This window comes from Trichomycterus rosablanca, chromosome 8 (genome assembly GCF_030014385.1).
Source record: "Trichomycterus rosablanca isolate fTriRos1 chromosome 8, fTriRos1.hap1, whole genome shotgun sequence".
NCBI lineage: Eukaryota > Metazoa > Chordata > Actinopteri > Siluriformes > Trichomycteridae > Trichomycterus > Trichomycterus rosablanca.
Window position 1 is genome coordinate 34,581,319 of NC_085995.1, and position 19,665 is coordinate 34,600,983.

The following is a 19,665-nucleotide window of genomic DNA, read 5'->3' on the forward strand; positions in this document are numbered from 1 at the left end:
AGAGGTTATCTTGTGCCTTACAAGATATCTTTGGCAGTGCCTTTGGTTATCTTTGGCAGTGCCTTCTGTTCCTCCTATCACAAAAGAGCAGATACCAGTCCCGCTGCTGGGTTGATGATCTTCTACGGCCCTGTCCAGCTCTCCTTGTGTAATAGTCGTGTCCTGGTATCTCATTAATGCTCTTGAGACTGACCTGGGAGACACACTTTCTTGTGAGAGCACACATGCCTGAGCAATACTGGAGGAGCTGGCTTGCCTGTTCTGCATCATGCTACCAGTAGTGACAAGGACACTAACGAAATGTTTCTAAGTGGACAGAATTAATCCCTGAATTTAATTAAATTAAATTAACTTTGTGTTATATTTTGATGATTAAGTGTTCCCTTCATTTACTGAGCAGCGTATTTAGGTGATCTTTAGATTCAGCAGATCTGGCAGTGATCATGACTGAACCCAATTTTCAACTGAAATTGGTTAATTGACTGATTTAGTAACAGCTAAATCTAAAAGGGGGAAATTACATTTTCACATAGAGCCCGGTCTAAACAGCATTTTCCTTTAATTAATGACATTATTTAAAAAAGTATGTTGTATTTAGTCTGGTTAGAAATAGGGAGGGGTCAAATACTATTCACACCACATGATTCAATCTCTATCATCATATTTGCCTGACAATATAATATATACAGATTGCACCTGTACCTTTGAATGCCCAGAACTACATCAGGTAATCCTTGTCTTGTCCCTTCTTTCTACTCACCCAGCCGATGGCCTCATGCACAATGACCGTACAGCATGCTTACTGGCGCAAATGCAGAAGAAAGATGAGCGCCTTCAGGCTGAGGCCACTGCGCACTTCCGGAACCAGTTCCAGCAGCCCAGCAGCAGGCGTGAATTTGACCTGAATGACCCTGATCTGTTAAAGAAGCAGGCTGGGGTGCGCATATTGCCTGGGTTGACAGGGGAGGACTTGTCCAGCAGGGAGAGGGCGAGGAGACAGCGAGAGCAGATGAGGGACTGGACCCTACAGCAGCAACAGGAGCTAGAAGAGGCAAGGGATTTGCAAAAAATGGAAGGTAATTGTAGTTCATAAGCATGCATTTCATTGTTTTGAAATCCCTTCCAAAGGCGTAAAACATTTGAACAGTGACAAAAAATTATGATTTATTTCTCATGGTCGTATTTGTGTATTAGATTTAGTTTCAACTTATTTATTTGTGACTTGCCACTGCACTGTTCAGTCTTTTCTTACAGACAGAAGAGATGTTGAGGCTGAAATAAACTAAGGATCTGTTCTTTCAACAGATCAGCAGTATGATCAAAGCCGAGTAGAGCTGGATAACAAGGCTCTTGAACTGCAAAGTATAGAGGAAGAGCTAAAGAAAACCACCAACATTGCAGTCAAGGACTTCAACCAAGCTTTAGTAAGTCTAGGAGAATGTTATAGCTATAACTATCTTCTTCTTCTTCTTCTTTCGGCTTTTTCCCTTTTTCAGGGGTCGCCACAGCAAGTCATCCTCATGATCGCTCATTGATTTGGCACAGTTTTTACGCCGGATGCCCTTCCTGACACAACCCTCCCTTATTTATCCGGGCTTGGGACCGGCACTACAATGCACTAGTGCATCTAGCGGCTAGGTATCTATAGGACAATTCAGTGTTTCCAATTAACCTGGTGGCATGTTTTTGGACTGTGGGAGGAAACCGGAGTACCCGAGGGAAACCCACGCGGACACAGGGAGAACATACAAACTCCGCACAGAAAGGACCCGGACCGCCCCACCTGGGGATCGAACCCAGGATCTTCGTGTTGTGAGGCGACAGTGCTACCCACTAAGCCACCGTGCCGCCCGTTATAGCTATAACTATACTTATAGTAATTTGGTTTACTATTTCATATAATTAATATAGAACATTTTCTTATAATGCTAAAGCTTATAAAGCCATTTTAAGAAAAAAAAAACAGATTTGATGATGCTGTGGTACTGGTACTGTTTTACATTCACTCTAGCCTTGCTCATCCACAATGCATAATTAATCAACTAGTTCACCCTCATAGCTTTTTTGCTAGCCTGTCTGTTTATGCTTGAAGTACTGGAGATGTCTAACATGGAGAGTCTGACACTGATCATTCTCGCTTTTGGGCTTTGCTACACTTTTGGGCTTTGATCTTCGACTAATACTTTATTCTGATTTGCTATCTTGACATTATTCTGGCATGCAGGCAGCTGAAAAGCAAGAGCTGCGAGAAAAGGAGCGTCTCGAGGAAGAGGAGAACAATAGAACGGAGATCCTGAACCATCTACAAGGGGAGCTGTTAAATGAGAAGACCCAGTGGAACACAAGGGTGCCCGGGCTGCCGCAACCACGCAGGGACTGCTACAAAGGCATGACACCTGAGCAGCTCCGACACTACACCGACTTTCAGCTGCAGCAAGCTGAGCAGAAGACGGTAAATTCACCCTCAACTCATTTAACTTGGATGTATTTAAATGCCGTTATTCATTAATCTGAAATTTGGTGTGTGTTTGAAGCTCATTCGGATGGAGCAGAAGGAAGAGCAGCTGCAGCAGGATCGCATACGTATGGCTTCAGCTCGTGCCCTGTTGTTGCAGGAGAGACACCAGGCCCGAATAAACAAGGAGCTGCGCAGAGCTGTGGACCAAACTAACATGCACCTGGCTCAGATCCAGCACACACAGTGAGTCCATCTCAAACTGCTTTGTGCGCAGGGACACAGTCAAGCTGGAACAGAAAATGGCCTTTCCCAAGATGATTCCACACCTGAACTCAGTGATTAGGAGTGGTCTTACCTTAGTCTTGGCTTTAGTGTATTTAGTGTCTGACAGTTTTCTTTTCATTTTTTTTTTGACTGACACAATGACACAAGACGTCACTTCACTACACCATAATTGCTTTGTGATGGTTGGCTGCATACATGCAACTTTCTCTAATTCCCTCTGTCTCGTGTCGCTTGTAGCAGACTAGCCACTGATAATGCAATCCACGTCATGATGTTATCAATCTAGCTTATTCTTGGTCTTCCTCGTCTTCTTTCTTTCTTATTCTTTAGTGTCCAGACTTCACATTAATATGTGGCTACCAGTCAGGCCGGGCGGCACGGTGGCTAAGTGGGTAGCACTGTCGCCTCACTGCAAGAAGGTCCTGGGTTCGATCCCCAGGTGGGGCCGTCCGGGTCCTTTCGGTTTGCATGTTCTCCCCGTGTCTGCGTGGGTTTACTCCGGGTGCTCCAGTTTCCTCCCACAGTCCAAAGACATGCAAGTGAGGTGAATTGGAGATACAAAATTGTCCATGACTGTGTTTGATATAACCTTGTGAACTCATGAATCTTGTGTAATGAGTAACTACCGTTCCTGTCATGAATGTAACCAAAGTGTAAAACATGACGTTAAAATCCCAATAAACAAACAAAAAACAAACTGGCCAGGCCAATGCTTTTATCAGTTAGTTCAGTTGAAATTATATATTAATTATATTATATTAATTATATTATATTATATTATATTATATTAATTATATTATATTATATTAATTATATTATATTATATTAATTATATTATATTATATTATATTATATTATAGTATATTATATTATATTATGTTGTGCTTTAAGAAATTGTGTTTTGTCATTACAGGAGAAAGAAGGAAGTTTACACCAACATTCCAGATGAGAGTTTCTTCTCCCAGTTTAATACATCCAGCAGATAGAAATCTACATTATACAACATCACAGTCTGAACTACAGCAAGAAATGCAATAAACATCCTCTCCGATTCAAAATTGAGCTTATTCATTGAATGATTAAACCCCCACCCCCAACAAGAGAAGATCTATACACACACAGAAAACATCATGGCTCTGTTTAATAATCAGCCAAATCAGTTTAATAATCAGCCAAAATAATCAGCCTATTTAATATTCAATGTCAGGATTGGGTCATTTACTTCCAAAATATTTGTCATCTAATGATGTACAAAAATAAATACAGAAGCAAATAGGGACACCTTTTGTTTTGTTATGTAAATAAGCAAGAAATTAAAAAGGCAGTTTCACCAAGCAAATACTGATACAGTGGTACCTTGTAACTCATTGGTAAACATCCCCTAAACTCAACATCTTTGAAACTCAACGCCCTTCGTCGAGAAATTTGTACCCTTAAACTCAATGTTTCCCTCAAACTCAACGTGTTCAGTTTCTTTAAAAAATATATATACTTATTTAATTTCAAATTTAACAATGAACAGTCGCTTTGTTCAGCACTTGGCATGAGCGGTGCAGTAAAACGTCATCAAGGTGCGCATATGAGATGAATCTGCATTATCTAAATCTAAATTATATTTGTGTTATTTTCAGTGTACAAGTGTCAGAAACAACCGCATTATTTTACATTAGGTTAAAATATATGAAGTTCCAAACAGGACCATGGAACACATTTACAGGTTTCCCAAACATCCTTATGGGAAAAAATACCTTAAAACTCAACACCTTTTAAACTCAATGCCACTCCCTGAACCAACTGACGTTGAGTTTCAAGGTACCACTATATTAATGTTGCAACTACTTTAAAAACAGTGTTAAAATTGTATTTATTTAGTACAAAAAGCAAATAAATAAAAAAAGGCTTCATAAAGTCAATACACATTTATGTGTCAGTCAAGTAGTGCCCATGGTTAGAACATCTATCAGTGTATCAGTGATGGCCTATGATGATTAAGTAAGAAAAGAAAATTAAATCAGGCTCAACACTTTTTCATGTAAAAAAAACTTTAAAAACCACACATCAGTAAAAACAATAATTTCCAACATAAATGCAACCCATTACAAATAAATTAATTGTATTGCATCAAAAGTGAAGTTTTGTTATCACTGATTTATTAACGTTTATCAAAAATTCATTTGTAGTCAATATTAACTGGTTCACCCAATTCTAAATCAGTTTTTTCAATTAATTGTCTATGTTGAACTTGTCCATAACATTGTATGGTATACCAATAATAATAATAATAATTATAGATTTCACAGTTTTTGTCAAATGAAATAAGACTAAACAAGAATCCCCATTTACATTTGGATTACATTTGGATTACATTTGGGTTGGTTTCAGGTTTTGATTGTGCAGTAAAAATGGCTTTAGATTTAGATAAAGCAGGGGTGTCAGATTCCAGTTCTGCAGGATGGTCTACATGATCTAGCATTTCAGAAGAACACTAACACAGACTAACGCTTAGCTAAAAACCAGAGCCTTACCTTAAAAAAAAGAAGGAAAAAAAAAAAAAAAAAAAAAAAAAAAAAAAAAAAAAAGGGAAACACAAACCTTTGTGGATCTGTTTCTGTCTAGAGCCTCAATTTCCCAACAGCAAGGGTTCTTAGATTAACTGGTCTGGTCACACCTTTTTATACCAACCAAGCATGAGCTACTGTTTAATTAGTTGGTATTTTATCAGAAAATTATCAGATGTATGATATAAAGCTCCTGCCTGACTGACTGATAACCTGCAGCCACATCAGATCTTTGTGAAGTAGACTGTACACTCCTCATTGCACTATAAATAATTATTTAAAATGTTCATTAACAACCATCCAGTATTCAGTAAACTCATCATTATAATAAATAGTAAAACAGCTGGACTGACTGCCAGTGAAGTGCACTTGGATTTTTTTCCTAGTCTGTGTGTAAGGCTTCAGCTACCGAAGCTGATTAGGAATCTCCAGCAGGTCTACAGCACGTTTTCTGATACAAACTTGTCCCACTTCACTATTAAAGCTGCAATGGCTTTTTCCTTCATCGCAGAAGACAAAGAGCTGTATCTGAAAATAAATATAGAACAATTTCAGTTGCATAGAAGTTTAACCAACACGAAACCATTTGGCTCAACAACTCCAGATGTAGCCACTAAAAGTACTTCCACTTCCAGTTTTGAAGAGCGTACATTACTAAGAGCAATATTTAAGTACACAATATGACCAAAAGTATGTGGCCACACTCATGCATGTGCCTGTGCCCTAAGTAAGATCTACAAAAGCTTGTTGAGTTTAGCGCAAGAACTACAACAGACTGACTTCAGAAGAGGGAGGCAGTTTGAATAATTATATAAATGTAGAAATTCCATTCCTTCACTGTTTAAAAACACAACAGTGTAGTAAACAAATCATTTTTAATGTTTGGGTTTAATATTTTCCACACAACCAAGTTTGCTAGAGAAAACCAAGTGCATTGTTGTATCATCGCTGTATCAAAGTGGGAACCTTCAAACTTGGTAAACACCCATTTCTTGTCGAATGGCTTAGGTAAACTGGAACTGTAAGACTGGTAATGTAGGAGTTTTATGTGCTTACAGTAATACATTACCTGAGAGAATTCAGGACAAGCTCTTTTAGGGTGGCTAAATTTGATTTCATTCCTCCGAAGCCCATGAAAGCCTGGTAAAAATCATATGAAAGTCCGGCTGCACCAAACAGAGCTGGGTCGTCCGAGCTGATCACCATGGGATGGCCCTCTGCCATCATATCAGCTGCTGGATGGTTTCGTAGGTCTGCAACCAGTTTCAGGACCTGATAGGGTTAGAAATACGACATTAGCATGGTGTTTGTATCTCTTCTTTTGATTCATCTGATTCAAAGAATCAGGTGGGTTTTACAAATCCAGACACATTTCCTTACTGCCTCTAGACATTTATTATGACTTGTCTGACTGAATATTTACAAAGTTATGGCAGCTAAAACAGGTTTTTATGGCAGAAAAGACAAACAGGAGACCAATGAAGCTTTCAGGTTTGGGATTAATTTCAGATAAACATGATGTCAGCTATGAGGTGTTCATTTTTTACCTTGTACAGCTAAAACACCCGTCCTTACAATTAATTTTACTTGTTATCCAAACCGATCACTAATAAAGGGTATAAAAAACAATTAATACAATAAATGATAAGTATTCAGCTTCATGATAACAGTTAGGTAAAGGCCTTTTCTGTATGATTATGACTGCACACAAAACAAGGTTAATAAAGACATGGTCTGACAAGTTTGGTGTTCAGAAACTCCTGTGGCCTGCACAGAACCCTGATCTCAACCCCACTCAACACCTTTTAGATGAACTGAAACGCTTGTTCGCAAACAATGCACTTTAGTAGTCAGTTGCTTCCAGCCAGAGGCAGAGACTCACCCTATGCCCTTCTGTGAGCCCTCCACCCCTCACCCCTCACATTGACACATTTGACAAGCCATCAGAGGTCACAAATGCAAAAGCAGGTACGGCCAGTTGTGCCTGTTAGATGCCTAACCAGGTCTACTTGAGAGTTTGAGATCTCAGCATTGGTGGGCTAGCAGATGTTATTCAAAACTGCTAGTCTCATGCTGGGGAGATGTTATTCAAAACTGTATCTGAATATGCTAAAGTACATCTGGTGGATGTTTTTAATCTTTGGCTTATTTATAATGAGCATGTACTGAATAAAAAGGACTGCACCATGCAAACTAAGGCACACAAACACATCATTGCTATTTAAAACCCCATTTTTTCAGACACATTTTTCACATGTACTGTTGCTAGAAGACATCACAAGTCAGTCATGTACCTGGTTTGAAATTGGGCAAACCTCCACCGCTACATCCATCTTTCTGGCGAGCTCTTTAACAACAGGGTGACGTGCCAATGCGAAGCCGTGACCAATACGAGAGGTGTTAAACAGCAGAGCGTCCATTACATTCTGGTCAACTTCTGTGCCCTCTGAATCTACAAAGAAAATAGATGTACTTCACAGTTACAACAGAAAACCTGGACAAAGCCCTTAACCTGGTAAGATGTTAAATAAGAATGAAAATGCACTATACTAGTTTCTCCTGCATGGAAGAAGAAGGGAAGATCGACACCCTGCTTTTCTGGCAATTCCAAAGCCTCTTTAAAGTCCCACAGAGAATGACCACTGTCCTCTCGACCCACCTGTATCGAAAAAATAAACACTTATTTTATTTTATTAAGGGAATTAAAAAAAAAAAAAAACTGATTACATTGTTGTGGAAGAGTAATTAACTCATTTGTTTAGTGCAAATCTGTCACTAAATACTTTCAAATAAAAAAAGTGTAGTATAGTATAAAATATATATTATATGCTTCAAATTTGTGCTATCAGTTTGGGGAAATTTCTGTTCCAGCGATAAAAAAAAGTCATAATCATAAAGACATGATTTGACGAGTTAGGTGGAACCCAAGTTGGCATGCCCAGAGCCTTGACCTCAACCCACGTGAACAAGTTTAGGCTGAATTGGAATGCTGGTTAGAAGCCAGGGCTGCCCTACCAACATCAGTGCCTTCTCTAACCTTCTCAATTCTCTTTTAAATGATTGGAACACATTTCCACAGATACAATTCAACTCTCAAACTCATGGTTTTGTAATAGGGTGTCTAACAACCCTATCGCCATGTGTTTACATACTTTTGGTCATACTGTGTATGTTTGTTTAAGTTGTCTTAATAATCCTGATTATATTTGCTCACTCGCTGTATTGGGTTGTGCTGTACTCACAAGGTCAAAACCTGCCACAATATCCGGGAAGTTTCTCTGCAGCGTCATGGCTTCCTCCACAGCTTTTACAACTTGTGTTGAATTCAAGGCCCTAAAATACAAACACACACACACAAACATACACACACACAAAGTGACAGGTCAGACATGGTTTCCTAACTATGGGGAAAGTGTTGTGCTGCCTTACAGACTAAACCCTTTAACACTGAATTAGTTTTATTAATAATGTGCAAAAATGGACATACTATTTATCATATCATGTGACTTTCCCCAATTTTCCTCTGTATCTAGTCAAATCCAACAATCCAATTGTATTTCACTTCCTCTGCTTTTGCTGACTCTCACTCCTGACCGAGGAAAAGTGTGATTAACACACAGCCCCTCCGGCAGTGTGCTGTAGCCGATCACTTATCTTTCATATGGAGATCCGTATCTCGCACAGAATGTCACAAACTGATCTCCATTATCCCCTGTCTTTGTGCAGGCACCATCGATCACTGCACTTTTATGAGGAATTATGAGGCACACCTGCCGGTAGCAGAACTGAGGTTTTAACTCATGGGTTGAGATGTCAGCACTGGTGTGTTGGGTGTTTCACTGCTGCAGCACCCTAGGGCGCCTGTTCCCACCTATCTTTAAACCAAAACACCAACAGGTTTTTCTACATGTTTGTGATTAAATATGAAGCAAGTAGCATTCAAATGATTTTAACAGCTTGGCATACAAATGCAATCTTCAACGACCAGTACCTGTGGACGGTGTAGATGACTCGTGCCCCTAAGAAGCCTGGGTATTGAGCCCTAAAATGTTGCAGCACCTCCTGGACAGCTCTGATGCTCCAGTCCTTACTGTTCCTCTTACCATCCAGCTCATACGTCTAAAAAACATAAAATCTGTTAATAAAACAATTTTTTCATTTTAAAAGCAAGATGTAGCTCAGGGGCGACAATTAAATGTATTAAATACCTGCGGCAGAAGACACCGAATTTCAATGTACATCACGTTGTCCATGTAGAACTGCCTCAGGCCTTCATACAGATAGTCTTTAAAGACTGGAGCGTATGTAACCAGACCGTACGCCACCAAGAATGCTTGTTCGAACCTTTTCCAGACAACATCCTGGTTGGGGTAGGATTTGTCAGGGTCCTCAGTAAACAATGTAAGATTCTGGATAAATCTGCACATGCACAAAAAACTTTACTGTTAATGGATTGTCACTGTCATGGTTATTATATTCTGAATGTTTCTTTAGTCTACCTGTTGTCAAGCTCAGTGGCATTAAGCTTCTCTCTCAGGGTTTTAAGCAGCATCCATGAGGAGCAGGAAGGTTCGGCTTTAGGTTGTACAGAGGAAAATACAAACCGGACTGAGTGCTCATCAGTAAAGCAAACATAGCAGTTCTCCCTGTAGGTCACGTTCTTCACCAGCCATTCAACTCCCACCATGGCAAAATCGTGCACATGCAGGGCAGCACCTGCAACAAGAAGTCGTAATCAAAAAATGGATTTAACTACAATAAAGTCATGATCGTGGCTTTGATTTAATATCGGTTTTGACTTAGATTCCCCTAAAACAAAATCTTGACCTTGATTCAGTCTCAGCTACAACTTGAGTTGATCTTAGGTTGATTATTTTATTTATGCATTTTCTTCCATTTTCTCCCAATTTAGCGTAGTCAATTCATCTTGCGCTGCTGGGGGATCCCTGATTGCAGTCGAGGTGGGTATATTGCTGCTCACGAAGACCCCACCCACAAGTCCGGTCATCCCGCCCTAGCAGAAACGTGTCTGCTGCAGGCACTGCCAATTGTGCCCACTAGATGGCACCCAGCCGACCCTTGGCAATGCCGAGTTTGGAACCGAGGATTTCAGAATCTCAGCGCTGGTGTGCTAGTGGAATATCCCGCTGCGCCGCCTGGGCACACATTGATCTTGAATTCAATTTGGCTACAATAAAGTCTTAATCCTGACACAGTATGAGTTTGGTAACTACAAGGTTTTGATCGGACCCAGACTCTGCAACTATAAAGTTCGCTGATGATACAAACTCAACTACTAATCCTGACACAGGCAGTCACAGTAGGTCTAACAGTAGGTTACAATAATGTCTTAACTTGGACTCTGCAACAAGTGACACTTCATCAAGACTCATACTTGGCTACTACCAAGCCATGATGTTTTTTTCAGGTGCACACACCCTTAAATGTTGAGGAGTACAGCCTCCATTGACACAAGACAACCTTTACATCTTAGAGCACTAACATGTACAGAGGACTATGCTATTATCTCTTTAATCCTCTGCAGCTCAGACCAGCACCTCAACCAGACAGCAGACATTGCAGCAGAAACAAGAAAATCTGTCATCTGGCTTCAGACTTGGCCATTATGCCTTATGAGCACATGGTTAGGCTGGTGGCAGAGCCAAGACTTGAACTGAAGACTTGGGTCTCAGCAGTGGTAGACTAACGTAATGTATTACAGCACTGCACCAGCACGGCACCCAAAGTGTTTTCACTCAGGTATGTATGATATCTTAAATCACTGTTACGCACCCTTGGGCATCTTCTGCAGCAGACTGAAGATCGGACTTGCTTCAATCAGATGTTTTGCTTTAAAGAAGTGCAGGGCAGGGGGGAACTCCGGTGCTGCCATTTCCTCCAACTTCAGTTTATAAATCTTTGCATCAAGAAGCTGTTCTTTCTCATTTAGCTCCAAACTTCCTCCTATCTCTCTTCTCATCTCCAACTTTATCAGATCTTCACGTATGCGTGGATCCGGCCTGGTGAGGCACTCTGGTGTCAACCACAGCAGTAGCCATGTCAAACACAACTGATTTCTCCAGGAAAACACATCCATGGCTCAGACAAATCACTGCTGTGGAGAGTAGCCTGAAAAATGTTGACAGGAATTAATATAAAATAAGACATTTCAATCATCAAGACTCCTCATCCAGTACACATAAATGTTTTCTTCCACCTTGCACCTCTAACAGTCTAGACTCTTTTGGAAGTTCTTATCAAGTGTGTCAGCGTAATTTCTGTAAAGATCAAACACCCATATCACCATAAAAATTAAGTGGGAATCGGCAACAGGAGGGGAAGTTATTAATGGGGAAAATCTATTTTTTAATAGTGCTAATATCTATGAAGATGTTCGAGCATATTTGAGTGTCAACATACTTTCGACCATAGTGTTTAAGACATGTCACCTGTTTGCACTTCTCTTTTCATCAATCTGTAGAGTAGTTTCCATTTTAACCAGTTTCTACCATGAACCGTCTTTCATGTATTTTAAAAGATGTAAAATTGTATGTGCTTCAAAGAAACATTTTAAATGAAGAATTAATTAGGTACATCAACAATAAATACATTCAACTGTAAAATATAAAACATTAGTAAAGGCTTAAAAAGAGAAAATAAAACTTGTAGTATGGTTTTGTTAGAATTTTGTTTATTTTTGTCATTTGAAAGTCAGTTGCTGCACTTCACTTTTTAGATTTAATTGAAGCTTTGAAACCCAACAGTGTAGTATAGTATAAGATAATGTAGTACAGTAAATTAAGGTCTAGTATTATAAAGTATTGTGTAGTGTAGTACAGTAAATTAAGGTGTAGTATTATACAGTATAATATAGTGTGGTACAGTAAATAAAGGAGTGAGATTATACAATATAAAAGAGTAAAATACAGTAAATATAGGTGTATTACTATGTAGTATAATATAGAGTAGTACAGTAAACTAACGTATAGTATTATATATTGTAGTACAGTAAATAAAGGTGTAATATAATATAGTGTAGAAAAGTAAATAAAGGTGTAATATAATATAGTGTAGTACAGTAAATAAAGGTCTATTATTGTGTAGTATTATATAGAGAAGTACAGTAAACAAAGGTGTAATATTATATAGTATAATATAGTGTAGTACAGTAAATAAATATCTAATATTATGTAGTATAATAGTGTAGTACAGTAAATAAAGGTGTAATACTGTATAGTATAATATAGTAGTACAGTAAATAAAGGTGTAATACTATACAGTATAATATAGAGTAGTACAGTAAATAAAGGTGTAATACTGTATAGTATAATAGAGTAGTACAGTAAATAAATGTGTAATACTGTATAGTATAATAGAGTAGTACAGTAAATAAAGGTGTAATACTGTATAGTATAATAGAGTAGTACAGTAAATAAAGGTGTAATACTATACAGTATAATAGAGTAGTACAGTAAATAAAGGTGTAATACTGTATAGTATAATAGAGTAGTACAGTAAATAAAGGTGTAATACTGTATAGTATAATAGAGTAGTACAGTAAATAAAGGTGTAATACTATACAGTATAATATAGAGTAGTACAGTAAATAAAGGTGTAATACTGTATAGTATAATAGAGTAGTACAGTAAATAAAGGTGTAATACTGTATAGTATAATAGAGTAGTACAGTAAATAAAGGTGTAATACTGTATAGTATAATAGAGTAGTACAGTAAATAAAGGTGTAATACTGTATAGTATAATAGAGTAGTACAGTAAATAAAGGTGTAATACTATACAGTATAATATAGAGTAGTACAGTAAATAAAGGTGTAATACTGTATAGTATAATAGAGTAGTACAGTAAATAAAGGTGTAATACTGTATAGTATAATAGAGTAGTACAGTAAATAAAGGTGTAATACTATACAGTATAATATAGAGTAGCACAGTAAATAAAGGTGTAATACTGTATAGTATAATAGAGTAGTACAGTAAATAAAGGTGTAATACTGTATAGTATAATAGAGTAGTACAGTAAATAAAGGTGTAATACTGTATAGTATAATAGAGTAGTACAGTAAATAAAGGTGTAATACTGTATAGTATAATAGAGTAGTACAGTAAATAAAGGTGTAATACTGTATAGTATAATATAGTAGTACAGTAAATAAAGGTGTAATACTGTATAGTATAATAGAGTAGTACAGTAAATAAAGGTGTAATACTATACAGTATAATATAGAGTAGTACAGTAAATAAAGGTGTAATACTGTATAGTATAATAGAGTAGTACAGTAAATAAAGGTGTAATACTATACAGTATAATATAGAGTAGTACAGTAAATAAAGGTGTAATACTGTATAGTATAATATAGTAGTACAGTAAATAAAGGTGTAATACTGTATAGTATAATAGAGTAGTACAGTAAATAAAGGTGTAATACTGTATAGTATAATAGAGTAGTACAGTAAATAAAGGTGTAATACTGTATAGTATAATAGAGTAGTACAGTAAATAAAGGTGTAATACTATACAGTATAATATAGAGTAGTACAGTAAATAAAGGTGTAATACTGTATAGTATAATAGAGTAGTACAGTAAATAAAGGTGTAATACTGTATAGTATAATATAGTAGTACAGTAAATAAAGGTGTAATACTGTATAGTATAATAGAGTAGTACAGTAAATAAAGGTGTAATACTATACAGTATAATATAGAGTAGTACAGTAAATAAAGGTGTAATACTGTATAGTATAATATAGTAGTACAGTAAATAAAGGTGTAATACTGTATAGTATAATAGAGTAGTACAGTAAATAAAGGTGTAATACTGTATAGTATAATAGAGTAGTACAGTAAATAAAGGTGTAATACTGTATAGTATAATAGAGTAGTACAGTAAATAAAGGTGTAATACTGTATAGTATAATAGAGTAGTACAGTAAATAAAGGTGTAATACTATACAGTATAATATAGAGTAGTACAGTAAATAAATGGAGTGATAATAAACGAGATCCTGATGATCTCAGTGAGTGTTTTGCTCACACTACTGTTTATAAGCGTCCATAATAATCAGCCAAAAACCTTTAATTCTCATAATGAAAGTGAACTCACCGCTTCAGCTCAGCAGGATAAACTGTGATTTGTGAAGCTGAATTGGAAGATTAATTCTGGTTGAACAGATCTGTAACGTTAGTAAACAAAAGGTGGCGGATTAAACAGATTTACTGCCACTTCCCTTCTAAAGTCATACGCAGGTTGCCAATGTGAGACATTTTCAACATCTGGTCAAAAATAAATTGGACAGATTGAAGTCACGATTTTTCAATGATTTTACACTTTAATATTAATTTTCAGTTAATTTGGTTTTGGTGTTTTTCTAGTTTGTATTTTATACAATTAGCATAACAGGTATTGTTTCATTTGTAATGCTGTATACTTAATTGTTTTTGTTTCTGTTATTTTTTAAATGTATTCATGTAGTCCAACTTCGTGTCATTTTGTCATTTTGCGTTTAACATGAAAGATTTTATGTACAGACAAAAAAATAAATGTATTTGTTTTTCTTTTGTGAGAGTGGTTTTGTTGCTTTTCATTAGAATTATTTTTTTTTTTTTTAGAAATTAGTTCATTATTATGTGTTTTATGTGGTGATAGAGAGATAAAAAGCGTTTTTGGTAAAGGCTATACTTATTATTTACCATTTAGATGGTTATTTAGAAGACACTATTGTCCAGAACACATTTAAAACATATAAAACTCAGTTTACTGCAGTATTTCGTTACTTAACTAGCTTAATGTTTGTTGCTTTCTTATTATAATTTATTATATTTTTACATTTTGTTAGCATTTAAAATTTGGTAGCTTGTTTTACAAGGATTTTTATTAGTTTAATTTTAACACTCATTTAACAAATCTTTTTGTAAATGTTAAATACAGATCAAATGTGTTTTTGAAATTGCGTGTGTGTTAGTTTCTATTATGTTTTTGTTTCCTTTTTATACAATTTTTTTAAATGAAACATGAGCACAACTATCAGAAGTTTAATTGCGGTTTAAAATCGGATGAAATGTGTTAGGGAATAGTGGGGATTTACTTCTCTACTGGCAACCCCGTGCCAACCGCTAGCTCCAAAACATTGGCTTCGTCATTTCCGACCATTCTCACTGGGTATTAATCAGAGTGCTGGTGGTGTTAGTAAACACAGATCCATTTAAATACTTCAGTTCTACAGTACTTAATTATACTGAAAGTTATTTGTAATGCACCAGTTATTCCTACTAGACTATAAACACATAATACACTATAAACACATAATAAAGCAATAAGCCACGAGAGACCGTGCGTTACTGTGATTTTAGCACGGGGAAGGTTGTTTTGCCTAAAACTTCGTTCATGAGCTAAAATCATAGCAGTAACGCACGGTCTCGAGTGGCTTATTGCTTTTATAAAACGGCGGTCAACATAAAATACAATAAATACAACAATGTTTAATTCATAAATGTATTTATTGTGTATAAACTTACAATAAAGCATTCTTCCGCGACGCAAGGTAGTTCGATTAACAGTGTTGCTAGGCAACATGAGGGCGAACATAACATTCACTTTTCCTTTTCAGTGGCGTATTAATATGGAATGATGTGAGGTGGTCATAGGTGTGCGTTTATCGGGGATTTTACAGCGGCTTCGAACGCAGCTCAGCCAATCAGATTTTAGGATTGGAACTATCCGTTTTATAAAACACTATAAAATACACTCAACTACACAATCAACTGCTGAGTTCAGCTCTGATCTACACACCGCACAGCTTTAATGCACCACACAGTACCATGCTATACAGTGCTATACTATACAGTACTATACTATACAATGCTATACTACACAGTACTATATTATACAGCACTATACTATACAGCACTATACTATACATTATTATATTATACAGTACTATACTATACAGCAATATACTATACAGCAGTACACTATACATCACTATACCACACAGTACTTTATTATACAATACTATACTATACAGCACTATACTTACAGCACTATACTACACAGTTGTATATTATACGGTACTATACTACATACACAGTACTATACTATACAGCACTATACTATACAGCACCATACTTACAGCACTATACTACACAGTACTATACTATACTTCACAGTACTACAGTATATTATACAGCACTATACTATACAGTAGTATATTATACGGTACTATACTACATACACAGTACTATACTATACAGCACTATACTATACAGCACTATACTTACAGCACTATACTACACAGCACCATACTACACAGTACTATACTATACAGCACTATACTATACAGCACTATACTACACAGTACTATATTATACAGTTCTATACAGCACTATACTACACAGTATTATACTATACAGCACTATACTTACAGCACTATACTACACAGTAGTATATTATACAGTACTATACTACACAATACTATACAGCACCATACTACACAGTACTATATTATACAGTTCTATACAGCACTATACTGCACAGTACTATATTATACAGTTCTATACAGCACTATACTACACAGTACTATATTATACAGTACTATACTATACAGCACTATACTATACAGCGTTATACTATAAAGTCATATTCTATACTATACAGTGCTATACTACACAGTACTATATTATACAGTTCTATACAGCACTATACTACACAGTACTATATTATACAGTTCTATACAGCACTATACTACACAGTACTATATTATACAGTACTATACTATACAGCACTATACTATACAGCGTTATACTATAAAGTCATATTCTATACTATACAGTGCTATACTACACAGTACTATATTATACAGTTCTATACAGCACTATACTACACAGTACTATATTATACAGTACTATACTATACAGCACTATACTATACAGCGTTATACTATAAAGTCATATTCTATACTATACAGCACTATACTACACAGTACTATATTATACAGTACTATACTATACAGCACTATACTATACAGCGTTATACTATAAAGTCATATTCTATACTATACAGTGCTATACTGCACAGTACTATATTATACAGTACTATACTATACAGCACTATACTATACAGCGTTATACTATAAAGTCATATTCTATACTATACAGCACTATACTACACAGTACTATATTATACAGTTCTATACAGCACTATACTACACAGTACTATATTATACAGTACTATACTATACAGCACTATACTATACAGCGTTATACTATAGTCATATTCTATACTATACAGTGCTATACTGCACAGTACTATATTATACAGTACTATACTATACAGCACTATACTATACAGCGTTATACTATAAAGTCATATTCTATACTATACAGCACTATACTACACAGTACTATATTATACAGTTCTATACAGCACTATACTACACAGTACTATATTATACAGTACTATACTATACAGCACTATACTATACAGCGTTATACTATAAAGTCATATTCTATACTATACAGCACTATACTACACAGTACTATATTATACAGTTCTATACAGCACTATACTACACAGTACTATATTATACAGTACTATACTATACAGCACTATACTATACAGCGTTATACTATAAAGTCATATTCTATACTATACAGTGCTATACTGCACAGTACTATATTATACAGTACTATACTATACAGCACTATACTATACAGCGTTATACTATAAAGTCATATTCTATACTATACAGCACTATACTACACAGTACTATATTATACAGTTCTATACAGCACTATACTACACAGTACTATATTATACAGTACTATACTATACAGCACTATACTATACAGCGTTATACTATAAAGTCATATTCTATACTATACAGTGCTATACTATACAGTGCTACACTAGGGAGTCATCCGAATCCTCTACAATCCTAAACTTAATAAGAACAGTGGCGTCTCTGGCACAGAAAGCTTGGTGGAACACAGTAAACTGTATCGTCAGTGAAACTACCCATAAACCAACTTGCTTTATGAATCCAAACACAAACGCACGTTATCAAGGTCGTCACAAATGCACACATTAATATAAAGGAGGAGTTAGCAGACGTGGAGTTTGGAGTTTGAAATACGACTGACATCAATAACGGCATTTGATCTCACACAGGTGGTATTTTACCTTTCTCACATTCTTCATCACATTATAAATCCAGATCATTGTGATTTGCAACTGTAATAACACAGTTGATCTTGTCATGTCTTGCGCCACAGCGACATCTGGTGGACACAGGTCTCACCGGCCTCTAATGTACAGACGCGTCTGAAACAATCTTATTTGTTGTATTTTTGGCGCTGTAAGCAAACATGATTTAAGAGTCCAAACACAGTTATAGAAGCACTTAGTTTAGTTCCTTAGATGAGGGAAACATAGCTTTCGGTTGTGCTCGCTAAAATTATGCTTATGTGTTGCTGCCTTGTAAAGTATAGATGACATGTAAAAGGTATGAATTTATTAGGTACACATCTCTGGCATGTACATTCATTAATATTTTTAGGAGCTACATATGCCATGCAGATGAACTTTGAGAGTGTACACTTACTAACTGTAGCCAATCTGTTGCTCTGTACACTTTGTTAGCCTCCTTTCACCCTGTTCTTCAATGGTCAGGACTCTCCCAGGACTACCACAAAGCAGGTATTATTTAGGTGGTGGATCATTCTCAGCACTGCAGTGACACTGACATGGTGGTGGTGTGTTAGTGTGTGTTGTGCTGGTATGAGTGGATAAGACACAGCAGCGCTAATAAAGTTTTTAAACACCTCACTGGCACTGCTGGAGAATAGTCCACCACCCAAAAATATCCAGCCAACAGCGCCCCATAGGCAGCGTCCTGTAACCAATGATGAAGGTCTAGAAGATGACCAACTCAAATAGCAGCAATAGATGAGTGATCGTCTCTGACTTTACATCTACAAGGTGGACCAACTAGGTAGGAGTGTCTAAAAGAGTGGACAGTGAGCTCCAGCAGCACTGCTGTGTCTGATCTACTCATACCAGCACAACACACACTAACACACCACCACCATGTCAGTGTCACTGCAGTGCTGAGAATCATCCACCACCCAAATAATACCTGCTCTGTGGTGGTCCTAACCATTGAAGAACAGGGTGAAAGCAGGTTAAAAAGGTATGTAGAGAAACATATGGACTAGTCAGTAATTGTAGAACTTCAAAGTGCTTCTATATAGTAAGTAGAGCTGATAAAATGGACAGTGAGTGTAGAAACAAGGTGGTTTTAATGTTATGGCTGAGCAGTGTATATACACATACATACCAAGTGTAGCAGT

The 19,665-nt window shown here is 36.5% G+C and overlaps 2 protein-coding genes across 2 annotated transcripts in view; one reads left to right on the forward strand and one right to left on the reverse strand.

Annotated features, from left to right (window-relative positions):
* The window catches only part of ribc2 (RIB43A domain with coiled-coils 2), a 7,912-nt gene extending 4,111 nt beyond the window's left edge, over nucleotides 1-3,801 (forward strand). Inside the window, exons 3-7 of the mRNA XM_062999666.1 lie at nucleotides 765-1,076; nucleotides 1,306-1,424; nucleotides 2,225-2,452; nucleotides 2,535-2,701; nucleotides 3,657-3,801. Of these exons, the coding sequence (XP_062855736.1) occupies nucleotides 765-1,076; nucleotides 1,306-1,424; nucleotides 2,225-2,452; nucleotides 2,535-2,701; nucleotides 3,657-3,729 (899 nt within the window). The 3' untranslated portion in view covers nucleotides 3,730-3,801. The remainder of the gene's footprint in view (nucleotides 1-764; nucleotides 1,077-1,305; nucleotides 1,425-2,224; nucleotides 2,453-2,534; nucleotides 2,702-3,656) is intronic.
* Nucleotides 3,802-5,323: 1,522 nt separating this feature from the next.
* ada2a (adenosine deaminase 2a) lies at nucleotides 5,324-15,992 on the reverse strand. The gene is made up of 12 exons (XM_063000774.1): nucleotides 15,835-15,992; nucleotides 14,423-14,492; nucleotides 11,751-11,856; nucleotides 11,095-11,430; nucleotides 9,801-10,017; nucleotides 9,510-9,720; nucleotides 9,293-9,420; nucleotides 8,544-8,634; nucleotides 7,852-7,960; nucleotides 7,596-7,753; nucleotides 6,371-6,573; nucleotides 5,324-5,829 (listed from the first exon to the last, which is right to left on the reverse strand). The coding sequence occupies exons 4-12, from the start codon at nucleotides 11,396-11,398 to the stop codon at nucleotides 5,739-5,741; spliced, it is 1,512 nt and encodes a 503-aa protein (XP_062856844.1). The 5' UTR covers nucleotides 11,399-11,430; nucleotides 11,751-11,856; nucleotides 14,423-14,492; nucleotides 15,835-15,992; the 3' UTR covers nucleotides 5,324-5,738.
* Between the last annotated feature and the right edge of the window lie 3,673 nt (nucleotides 15,993-19,665).